This window comes from Nelumbo lutea, chromosome 5 (assembly GCF_056320005.1).
Source record: "Nelumbo lutea isolate HS-2025 chromosome 5, American lotus-T2T, whole genome shotgun sequence".
Lineage (NCBI taxonomy): Eukaryota > Viridiplantae > Streptophyta > Magnoliopsida > Proteales > Nelumbonaceae > Nelumbo > Nelumbo lutea.
In genome coordinates this window covers 26,807,377-26,820,001 of record NC_142688.1, presented here as the reverse complement: position 1 = coordinate 26,820,001, position 12,625 = coordinate 26,807,377, and the positions used below count along the sequence as shown (strand labels likewise).

Sequence of the window (12,625 nt, the reverse complement as noted above, 5' to 3'; positions counted from 1 at the left end):
ACCGAATTGGGAAGGTCCTTAGAGAGTACGACAAGTGCTCGGTGAAGGGACGCACGAGCTTGAGACGTTGGAAGACATGTAGGTATCTCACACTTAGAATGTTTGCAACCAATGAAAGTACTATTTATGAGTTCGGGATTGATGATGTCCTGAATAATGTTGGAAGTGATGATGTTATTGGAGAAAATGAACTAGGAAGGCGCGTATCCATCACCATATTCTTGAACTATTCAAAACTTATCAACCCATCTCCATCGTAATCAACCACACGAATGATCTTATTATAGTCCCCAAGATCTCTGAGTACTAGTATATGGCAAGTGCTCGGTGAAAAGATACACGAGCTCGAGACGTTGGAAAAGAGGTAGTTACCTCGCGCCTAGAATATTGGCAACCAATGAAAGTACTATTTATGAGTTCGGGATTGATGATGTCTTAAATAATGTTTGAAGTGATGATGTTATTGGAGATGATGAACAAGGAGGGCGCGTGTCCATCATCATACTCTTTAACTCTTCAAAACTTACCAACCCATCTCCATCGGAATCAATTCCATGAATGATTTTCTTATAGTCTACGATCAAACATTTATCGTCCCCTAGATTTCAGAGTACCTCTTCCAACTCTTCTATTGATATGGACCCGTTCCCATCTACATTAAATATCATAGACGCGTGTCTCGGATCTTCTACAATGTTTTCCGAATGAACCCTATCCGTGCTCAAGTCAATAAACTTGTTTAAATCAATATACCAATTTCCGTCCAAATCAACCACTTTCGCCATCTTGTACAATTCTTCTTCTATCGCCGGGTTTCCCAAGTTCTCCATTATCGAATCCAAGTAAAAGCTAAACTAGAATTGGATATAAAAAAGAGATATGAATGGAAATCAAAATTAAAGAAGAAATAGCAAGGACCCGACGAGTGATTACGATTCCGGCCACCTACTAGAGACATTGGAAGCACAGTAGGGGGCCTCTAGATTCAAGCCTTTGACTCTCATACCATGATAGAAGACAAGGAAAGTTTGAAAATTTGCATTAATGAGTGTTTTAATTACATCATATTTATATATTGAAACAGATATCAAACCTATTCAAACTAAAGCTCTTAGACTCTATGTAGGACTGTTTGTAGTTTATCTTAATCCATCTCAAAATCTATTATAACATAACAAATTCTATATGATTAAGAACTGCTAATAATCCTTATAATAACAACCCATACATATATCCGGACTGCGGCTTAGGAAAAGCTAGTAGCCTGGTATTATAATGCCCGAGTCAAGAGATGCTATTTCCGAGTTGACAATCTTGGTATTTAGAAAGTTATGGTGCTTGTGACCAATCTAGGTAAATTTGTGACCGAATTTGGAAGTCTTTGTAGAGTTTGACAAATGTTTGGTGAAGGGATGCACGAGTTCGAGACGTTGAAAGGGAGGTAAGTACCCCGCGCCCAGAACTTTGGCAACCAATGAAAGTACTATTTATGAGTTCGGGATTGATGATGTCCTAAATAATGTTTGAAATGATGATGTTATTGGAGAGGACGACCAGGAGGGCACGTGTCCATCATCATACTCTTGAACTCTTCAAAACTTACCAACCCATCTCCATCGGAATCAACTCCATGAATGCTCTGTTATAGTTTATGATCAAACACTTATCGTCCCCTAGATTTCTGAGCACCTCTTCCAACTCTTCTAGTGATATGGACCCGTTCCCATCTACGTTAAATACCATATACGCGTATCTCAGATCCTGTACAACCTTTTCCGAATGAACCCTATTCATGTTCAAGTTAATAAACTTGTTTAAATCAATAAACCAACTTCCGTGCAAATCAACCACTTTCATCATCTTCTACAACTCTTCTTCCATCGCCAGGTTTCCCAAGTTCTCCATTATTGAACCCAAGTAAAAGCTAAACTAGAATTGCCTATAAAAAAGAGATATGAATGGAAATCTAAATTAAACAAGAAATAGCGAGGATTTGGCGGGTGGTTAATATTCCGACCACCTGCTAGAGACATAGGAAGCATGGTAGGAGGCCTCTAGATTCAAACCTTTGGCTCTCATACCATGATAGAAGACAAGGAAAGTAAAATTTGCAATAACGAGTGTTTTAATTACATCATATATATAGATTGAAACAGATATCAAACTTATTCAAACTCAAACTCTTAGACTCTATGTAGGACTGTTTGTAGCCTATCTTAATCCATCTCAAAATCTATCGTAACATAACAAATTATATCTATGTAAGAACTGCTAATAACCCTTATCATAACAGCCCATACATATATTCGGACTGCGGTTTACAAAAAGACTAGTAGCCTGGTATTATAATGCCCGAATGAAGTGACGCTACTTCCGAGTTGACAATCTTGTATTTTAGAAAGTTATGATGTTTGAAACCGATTTATGTAAGTTGGGACCGAATTGGGAAGGTCCTTATACAGTATGGAAAGTGTTCGGTGAAGGGATGCACGAGCTCGAGACGTTGGAATAGAGGTAGGTAACTCGTGCCTAGAACGTTGGCAACCAATGAAAATACTATTTATGAGTTCGGGATTGATGATGTCCTAAATAATGTTTGAGGTGATGCTGATATTGGAGAGGACAAACCAGGAGTGCGCGTGTCCATCATCATACATTTGAACTCTTCAAAACTTACCAACCCATCTCCATCGCAATCAACCCCACGAATGATTTTCTTATAATCTGTGATCAAACATTTATCGTCCCCAGATTTCTGAGTACCTCCTCCAACTCTTCTAGTGATATGAACCCGTTCCCATCTACGTTAAATATCATAGACTCGTGTCTCGGGTGCTCTACAACCTTTTTCGAATGAACCCAATTCATGTTCAAGCCAATAAATTTATTTAAATCAATAAACCAATTGCCGTCCAAATAAACCACCTTCGCCATCTTCTACAACTCTTCTTCCATCGTCGGGTTTCCCAAATTCTCCATTATCGAACCCAAGTAAAAGCTAAACTATAATTGGCTATAAAAAAAGAGATATTGATGGAAATCTAAATTAAACAAGAAATAGCGAGGACTCGACAGGTGGCCACTATTCCGACCACCTGCTAGAGACATAGGAAGCATGGTAGGAGGCCTCTAGATTCAAACCTTTGGCTCTCATACCATGATAGAAGACAAGGAAAGTTTGAAAATTTGCATTAATGAGTGTTTTAATTACATCATATTTATAGATTGAAACAGATATCAAACTTATTCAAACTCAAACTCTTAGACTCTATGTAGGACTGTTTGTAGCCTATCTTAATCCATCTCAAAATCTATCCTAACATAACAAATTCTATCTGATTAAGAACTGCTAATAGCCCTTATCATAACAGCCCATACATATATCAGGACAGCGGCATACCAAAAGCTAGTAGCCTGGTATTATAATGCCCGAGTCAAGAGACGCTACTTCCGAGTTGACAATTTTGGATTTTAGAAAGTTATGATGTTTGAGACCGATTTAGGTAAATTGGGACCAAATTGCGAAGGTCTTTATAGAGTATGGAAAGTGCTCGGTGAAGGGATGCACGAGCTCGAAACGTTGGAAGAGAGGTAGGTACCTCGCGCCTAGAATGTTGGCAACCAATGAAAGTACTATTTATGAGTCCGAGATTGATGATGTCCTAAATAATGTTTGAAGTGATGATGTTATTGGAGAGGACAACCAGGAGGGCGCGTGTCCATCATCATACTTTTTGAACTCTTCAAAACTTACCAACCCATCTCCATCGGAATCAACTCCACGAATGATCTTATTATAGCCTGCGATCAAACACTTATCGTCCCCTAAATTTCTGAGTACCTCTTCCAACTCTTCTAGTGATATGGACCCATTCCCATCTACGTTAAATATCATAGACGCGTGTCTTGGATCCTCTACAACCTTTTCCGAATGAACCTTATTCGTGTTCAAGTCAATAAACTTGTTTAAATTAATAAACCAATTGCCGTCCAAATCAACCACCTTCGCCATCTTCTATAACTCTTCTTCCATCGCCGGGTTTCTCAAGTTCTCCATTATCGAACCCAAGTAAAAACAAAACTAGAATTGGCTATAAAAAAGAGATATGAATGAAAATGAAAATTAAACAAGAAATAGCAAGGACTCGACGGGTGTTTTCGATTCCGTTCCCTTGCTAGAGACATAGGAAGCATGGTAATAGGCCTCTGGATTCAAACCTTTGGCTCTCATACCATGATAGAAGACAAGGAAAGTTTGAAAGTTTGCATTAATGAGTGTTTTAATTACATCAAATTTATAGATTCAAACAGATATCAAACCTATTCAACTAAAACTCTTAGACTCTATGCAGGACCGTTTGTAGTCTATCTTAATCCATTTGAAAATCTATCCTAACATAACGAATTCTATGTGATTAAGAACTGCTAATAACCTTTATCATAACACCCCATACATATATCCGGACTGCGGATTACCAAAAGATAGTAGCCTGGTATTTCAACGCCCGAGTCAAGAGACACTATTTCCGAATTGAGAATTTTGGACTTTAGAAAGTTATGGTGGTTGACACTGATCTAGGTAAGTTGGGACCGAATTGGGAAGGTCCTTAGAGAGTACGACAAGTGCTCGGTGAAGGGACGCACGAGCTCTAGACGTTGGAAGACATGTAGGTATCTCACACTTAGAATGTTTGCAACCAATGAAAGTACTATTTATGAGTTCGGGATTGATGATGTCCTGAATAATGTTGGAAGTGATGATGTTATTGGAGAAAATGAACTAGGAAGGCGCGTGTCCATCACCATATTCTTGAACTCTTCAAAACTTATCAACCCATCTCCATCGGAATCAACCCCACGAATGATCTTATTATAGTCCCCCAGATTTCTGAGTATCTCCTCCAACTCTTCAAGTGATATGGACCCGTTCCCATCTACGTTAAATATCATAGACGCGTGTCTCGGATCCTCTACAACCTTTTCAGAATGAACCAAATTCGTGTTCAAGTCAATAAACTTTTTTAAATCAATAAACCAATTGCCGTCCAAATCAATCACCTTCGCCATTTTATACAACTCTTCTTCCATCGCAGGGTTACCCAAGTTCTCCATTATCGAACCCAAGTAAAAGTTAAACTAGAATTGGCCAGAAAAAAGAGATATGAATGGAAATCTAAATTAAACAAGAAATAGCGAGGACTCAACGGGTGGTTACTATTCCCACCACCTGCTAGAGACATAGGGAGCACGGTAGGAGGCCTCCAGATTCAAACCTTTGGCTCTCATACCTTGATAGAAGACAAGGAAAGTTTGAAAATTTGCATTAATGAGTGTTTTAATTACATCATATTTATAGATTGAAACAGATATCAACTTATACAAACTCAAACTCTTAGACTCTATGTAGGACTGTTTGTAGCCTATCTTAATTCATCTCAAAATCTATATTAACATAACAAATTCTATCTGATTAAGAACTGCTAATAACCCTTATCATAACAGCCCATACATATATCCGGACTGCGGTTTACCAAAAGCTAATAGCCTGGTATTATAATGCCCGAGTCAAGAGACGCTACTTCCGAGTTGACAATCTTGGATTTTAGAAAATTATGATGCTTGAGGCCGATCTAGGTAAATTGGGACCAAATTGGGAAGGTTTCTTATAGAATATGGCAAGTGCTCGGTGAAAAGATACACGAGCTCGAGATGTTGGAAAAGAGGTAGTTACCTCGCGCCTAGAATATTGGCAACCAATGAAAGTACTATTTATGAGTTCGGGATTGATGATGTCTTAAATAATGTTTGAAGTGATGATGTTATTGGAGATGATGAACAAGGAGGGCGCGTGTCCATCATCATACTCTTTAACTCTTCAAAACTTACCAACCCATCTCCATCGGAATCAATTCCATGAATGATTTTCTTATAGTCTACGATCAAACATTTATCGTCCCCTAGATTTCAGAGTACCTCTTCCAACTCTTCTATTGATATTGACTCGTTCCCATCTATGTTAAATATCATAGACGCATGTCTCGGATCCTCTACAACCTTTTCCAAATGAACCCTATTCGTGTTCAAGTCAATAAACTTGTTTAAATCAATAAACCAACTTCCGTCCAAATCAACCACCTTCGCCATCTTCTACAACTCTTCTTCCATCATCGGGTTTCCCAAGTTCTCCATTATCGAACCCAAGTAAAAGCTAAACTAGAATTGGATATAAAAAAGAGATATGAATGGAAATCAAAATTTAACAAGAAATAGCGAGGACCCGGCGGGTGGTTACGATTCCGGCCACCAGCTAGAGACATTGGAAGCACGGTAGGTGGCCTCTAGATTCAATCCTTTGGCTCTCATACCATGATAGAAGACAAGGAAAGTTTGAAAATTTGCATTAATGAGTTTTTTAATTACATATTTATATATTGAAACAGATATCAAACCTAATAAAACTAAAACTCTTAGACTCTATGTAGGACTGTTTGTAGCAAGTGCTCAGTGAAAAGATGCACGAGCTCGAGACGTTGGAAGACATGTAGCTACCTCGCACCTAGAACGTTGGCAACCAGTGAAAGTACTATTTATGAGTTCGGGATTGATGATGTCTTAAATAATGTTTGAAGTGATGATGTTATTGGAGAGAACGAACCAGGAGAACGCGTGTCCATCATCATACTCTTGAACTTTTCAAAACTTACCAACCCATCTCCATCGGAATCAACCCCACAAATGATCTTCTTATAATCTGCGATGAAACACTTATCGTCCCCCAGATTTCTGAATACCTCCTCCAAATCATCTAGTGATATGGACCCGTTCCCATCTACGTTAAATATCATAGACGCGTGTCTCGGATCCTGTACATCCTTTTCCAATGAACCCTATATGTGTTCAAGTCAATAAATTTCTTTAAATCAATAAACCAATTGCCGTCCAAATCAACCACCTTCGCCATCTTCTACAACTCTTCTCCATCGTTGGGTTTCCCAAGTTCTCCATTATCGAACACAAGTAAATGCTAAACTACATTTGGTTATAAAAAAGAGATATGAATGGAAATCTAAATTAAACAAGAAATAGTGAGGACTCGGTGGGTGGTTACTATTCCGACCAACTGCTAGAGACATAGGAAGCACGGTAGGAGGCCTCAAGATTCAAACCTTTTGCTCTCGTACCATGATAGAAAACAAGGAAAGTTTGAAAATTTGCATTAATGAGTGTTTTAATTACATCAGAATTATAGATTGAAACAGATATCAAACCTATTCAAACTAAAATTCTTAGACTTTATGTAGGCCTATTTGTAGTCTATCTTAATCCATCTCAAAATCTATCCTAACATAACGAATTCTATGTGATTAACAACTGTTAATAACCCTTATCATAACAGCCTATACATATATCCGGACAACGAATTAACAAAAGATAGTAGCCTGGTATTATAATGCCCGAGTCAGGAGACACTATTTCCGAATTGAGAATATTGGACTTTAGAAAGTTATGGTTGTTGACACCGATCTAGGTAAGTTGGGACCAAATTGGGAAAGTCCTCAGAGAGTACGACAAGTGCTCGGTGAAGGGACACATGAGCTCGAGACGTTGGAATATAGGTAGGTACTTCGCACATAGAACGCTGACAACCAATGAAAGTACTATTTATAAGTTCGGGATTGATGATGTCCTAAATAATATTTGAAATGATGATGTTATTGGAAAGAATGAACCAAGAGAGTGCATGTCCATCACCATATTCTTGAACTCTTCAAAACTTACCAATCCATCTCCATCGGAATCAACCCCACGAATGATCTTCTTATAGTTTGCGATCAAACACTTATCGTCCGCCAGATTTCTAAGTACCTCCTCCAAATCTTCTAGTGATATGGACCCGTTTCCATCTACGTTAAATATCATAGACGCGTGTCTCGAATTCTTTACAACATTTTCTAAATGATCCCATTTCGTGTACAAGTCAATAAACTTGTTTAAATCAATAAATCAATTGGCCAGAAAAGTTAAACTAGAATTGGCCAGAAAAAAGTTTATTGTTTAAATCAATAAACTTCCATCGCAGGGTTTCCCAAGTTCTCCATTATCTAACCCAAGTAAAAGTTAAACTAGAATTGGCCAGAAAAAAGAGATATGAATGGAAATCTAAATTAAACAAGAAATAGCGAGGACTCAGCGGGTGGTTACTATTCCCACCACCTGCTAGAGACATAGGGAGCACGGTAGGAGGCCTCCAGATTCAAACCTTTGGCTCTCATACCTTGATAGAAGACAAGGAAAGTTTGAAAATTTGCATTAATGAGTGTTTTAATTATATCATATTTATAGATTGAAACAGATATCGATTTATACAAACTCAAACTCTTAGACTCTATGTAGGACTGTTTGTAGCCTATCTTAATTCATCTCAAAATCTATATTAACATAACAAATTCTATCTGATTAAGAACTGCTAATAACCCTTATCATAACAGCCCATACATATATCCGGACTGCGGTTTACCAAAAGCTCGTAGCCTGGTATTATAATGCTCGAGTCAAGAGACGCTACTTCCGAGTTGACAATCTTGGATTTTAGAAAATTATGATGCTTGAGGCCGATCTAGGTAAATTGGGACCAAATTGGGAAGGTCCTTATAGAATATGGCAAGTGCTCGGTGAAAAGATACACGAGTTCTAGACGTTGGAAAAGAGGTAGTTACCTCGCGCATAGAATGTTGGCAACCAATGAAAGTACTATTTATGAGTTCGGGATTGATGATGTCTTAAATAATGTTTGAAGTGATGATGTTATTGGAGATGATGAACAAGGAGGGCACGTGTCCATCATCATACTCTTTAACTCTTCAAAACTTACCAACCCATCTCCATCGGAATCAATTCCATGAATGATTTTCTTATAGTCTACGATCAAACATTTATCGTCCCCTAGATTTCAGAGTACCTCTTCTAACTCTTCTATTGATATGGACCCGTTCCCATATACATTAAATATCATAGATTTGTGTCTCGGATCTTCTACAATGTTTTCTGAATGAACCCTATTCGTGCTCAAGTCAATAAACTTGTTTAAATCAATAAACCAATTTCCGTCCAAATCAACCACTTTCGCCATCTTGTACAACTCTTCTTCTATCGCCGGGTTTCCCAAGTTCTCCATTATCGAATCCAAGTAAAAGCTAAACTAGAATTGGATATAAAAAAGAGATATGAATGGAAATCAAAATTAAAGAAGAAATAGCAAGGACTCGGCGAGTGATTACGATTCCGGCCACCTACTAGAGACATTGGAAGCACAGTAGGGGGCCTCTAGATTCAAGCCTTTGACTCTCATACCATGATAGAAGACAAGGAAAGTTTGAAAATTTGCATTAATGAGTGTTTTAATTACATCATATTTATATATTGAAACAGATATCAAACCTATTCAAACTAAAGCTCTTAGACTCTATGTAGGACTGTTTGTAGTTTATCTTAATCCATCTCAAAATCTATTATAACATAACAAATTCTATATGATTAAGAACTGCTAATAATCCTTATAATAACAGCCCATACATATATTCGGACTGCGGCTTAGGAAAAGCTAGTAGCCTGGTATTATAATGCCCGGGTCAAGAGATGCTATTTTCGAGTTGACAATCTTGGACTTTTGAAAGTTATGGTGCTTGTGACCAATCTAGGTAAATTTGTGACCGAATTTGGAAGTCTTTATAGAGTTTGACAAATGCTTGGTGAAGGGATGCACGAGTTCGAGACGTTGAAAGGGAGGTAAGTACCCCGCGCCCAGAACTTTGGCAACCAATGAAAGTACTATTTATGATTTCGGGATTGATGATGTCCTATATAATGTTTGAAATGATGATGTTATTTGAGAGGACGACCAGGAGGGCACGTGTCCATCATCATACTCTTGAACTCTTCAAAACTTACCAACCCATCTCCATCAGAATCAACTCCATGAATGCTCTGTTATAGTTTATGATCAAACACTTATCGTCCCCTAGATTTCTGAGCACCTCTTCCAACTCTTCTAGTGATATGGACCCGTTCCCATCTACGTTAAATATCATAGACGCGTGTCTCGGATCCTGTACATCCTTTTCCAATGAACCCTATTTGTGTTCAAGTCCATAAATTTCTTTAAATCAATAAACCAATTGCCGTCCAAATCAACCACCTTCGCCATCTTCTACAACTCTTCTCCATCGCTGTGTTTCCCAAGTTCTCCATTATCGAACCCAAGTAAATGCTAAACTACATTTGGTTATAAAAAAGAGATATGAATGGAAATCTAAATTAAACAAGAAATAGTGAGGACTCGGTGGGTGGATACTATTCCGACCACCTGTTAGAGACATAGGAAGCACGGTAGGAGGCCTCTAGATTCAAACCTTTTGCTCTCATACCATGATAAAAAACAAGGAAAGTTTGAAAATTTGCATTAATGAGTGTTTTAATTACATCAGAATTATAGATTGAAACAGATATCAAACCTATTCAAACTAAAATTCTTTGACTCTATGTAGGATTGTTTGTTGTCAATCTTAATCCATCTCAAACTCTATTCCACCATAACAAATTCTATCTGATTAAGAACTGTTAATAACCCTTATTATAACAACCCATACATATATTCGGACTGCGGCTTAAGAAATGCTAGTAGCCTGGTATTATAATGCCCGAGGCCAGAGATGCTACTTCCGAGTTGACAATTTTGGAATTTAGAAACTTATGGTGATTGAGACCGATTTAGGTAAGTTGGGACCGAATTGGGAAGGTCTTTATAAAGTATGACAAATGCTCGGTGAAGGGACGCACGAGCTCGAGACGTTGGAAGGGAGGTAGGTACCCCGCGCCTAGAACGTTGGCAACCTAAGAATATATTATTTATGAGTTCGGGATTGATGATGTCTTAAATAATGTTTGGAATGATAATGTTATTGGAGAGGACGAACAATGAGAGTGCGCGTCTATCATCATAGTCTTGAACTCTTCAAAATTTACCAACCCATTTCCATCGGAATCAACCCCACGAATGATCTTCTTATAGTCTGCGATCAAATACTTATCGTCCCCTAGACTTATGAGTATCTCCTCCAATTCTTCTAGTTATATGGACCCGTTCCCATCTATGTTAAATATCATAGACACGTGTCTTGGATCCTCTACAATCTTTTCTGAATGAACTCTATTCGTGTTCAAGTCAATAAATTGTTTAAATCAATAAACCAATTGCTGTCCAAATCAACCACCTTCGCCATTTTCTACAACTCTTCTTCCATCGCCGGATTTCCCTAGTTCTCCATTATCGAATCCAAGTAAAAGCAAAACTAGAATTGGCTATAAAAAAGAGAAATGAATGGAAATCTAAATTAAACAAAAAACAATGAGGACTCGGTGGTTGGCTACGATTCTGGTAACATGCTAGAGACATAGGAAGCACGGTGGGATGCCTCTAGATTGAAACCTTTGGCTCTCATACCATGATTGAAGACAAGGAAAGTTTGAAATTTTGCATTAATGTGTGTTTTAATTACATCATATTTATAGATTGAAACAGATATCAAACTTATTCAAACTCAAACTCTTAGACTCTATGTAGGACTGTTTGTAGTTTATCTTAATCCATCTCAAAATCTATCATAACATAACAAATTCTCTGTGATTAAGAATTGTTAATAACCCTTATCATAACAGCCCATACATATATCCGAACTACTACGGCTTACCAAAAGCTAGTAACCTGGTATTATAATGCCCAAGTCAAGAGATGCTACTTCCGAGTTGACAATCTTGGTTTTTAGAAGGTTATGATGCTTGAGACCGATCTAGGTAAGTTGGGACCGAATTGGGAAGGTCCTTATAGAGTATGGCAAGTGCTCGGTGAAGGGATGCACGAGCTTGAGACGTTGGAAGAGAGGTTGGTACGTCGTGCCTAGAACGTTGGCAACCAATGAAAGTACTATTTATGAGTTTGGTATTGATGATGTCCTAAATAATGTTTGAAGTGATGATGTTATTGGAGAGGACGAACCAGGAGGGTGCATGTCCATCATCATACTCTTGAACTCTTCAAAACTTACGAACCCATCTCCATCGGAATCAACCCCACGAATGCTCTTCTTATAGTCTGCAATCAAACACTTATCATCCCCCAAACATCTGAGTACCTCCAACTCTTCTAGTGATATGGATCCATTCCCATCTACGTTAAATACTATAGACGCGTGTCTCGGATCGTCTACAACCTTTTCCGAATGAACCCAATTCATGTTCAAGTCAATAAACTTGTTTAAATCAATAAACCAATTGCCGTCCAAATGAACCACCTTCGCCATCTTCTACAACTCTTCTTCCTTTGCCGTGTTTATCAAGTTCTCTTTTATCGAACCCAAGTAAAAGCTAAACTAGAATTGGTTATAAAAAAGAGATATGAATGGAAATCTAAATTAAACAAGAAATAGCGAGGACCCGGCGGGTGGCTACGATTCTGTCCACCCGCTAGAGACATAGGAAGCACAGTGGGAGGTCTCTAGATTCAAACCTTTGGCTCTCATACCATGATAGAAGACAAGGAAAGTTTGAAAAATTGCATTAATGAGTGTTA

General features: G+C 38.1%; 1 protein-coding gene and 1 pseudogene across 1 annotated transcript; both read right to left on the bottom strand.

Moving 5' to 3' along the window:
* Positions 1-605: 605 nt before the first annotated feature.
* On the bottom strand, positions 606-7,920 carry LOC148851213 (calmodulin-like protein 12). Its single transcript, XM_088945669.1, has 6 exons — positions 7,780-7,920; positions 6,705-6,887; positions 5,059-5,136; positions 4,804-4,977; positions 3,755-3,922; positions 606-854 (listed from the first exon to the last, which is right to left on the bottom strand). The coding sequence occupies exons 1-6, from the start codon at positions 7,918-7,920 to the stop codon at positions 606-608; spliced, it is 993 nt and encodes a 330-aa protein (XP_088801795.1).
* A 4,064-nt stretch (positions 7,921-11,984) lies between these two features.
* Positions 11,985-12,356, bottom strand: LOC148851212 (putative calcium-binding protein CML25 pseudogene; annotated as a pseudogene).
* Positions 12,357-12,625: the final 269 nt, after the last annotated feature.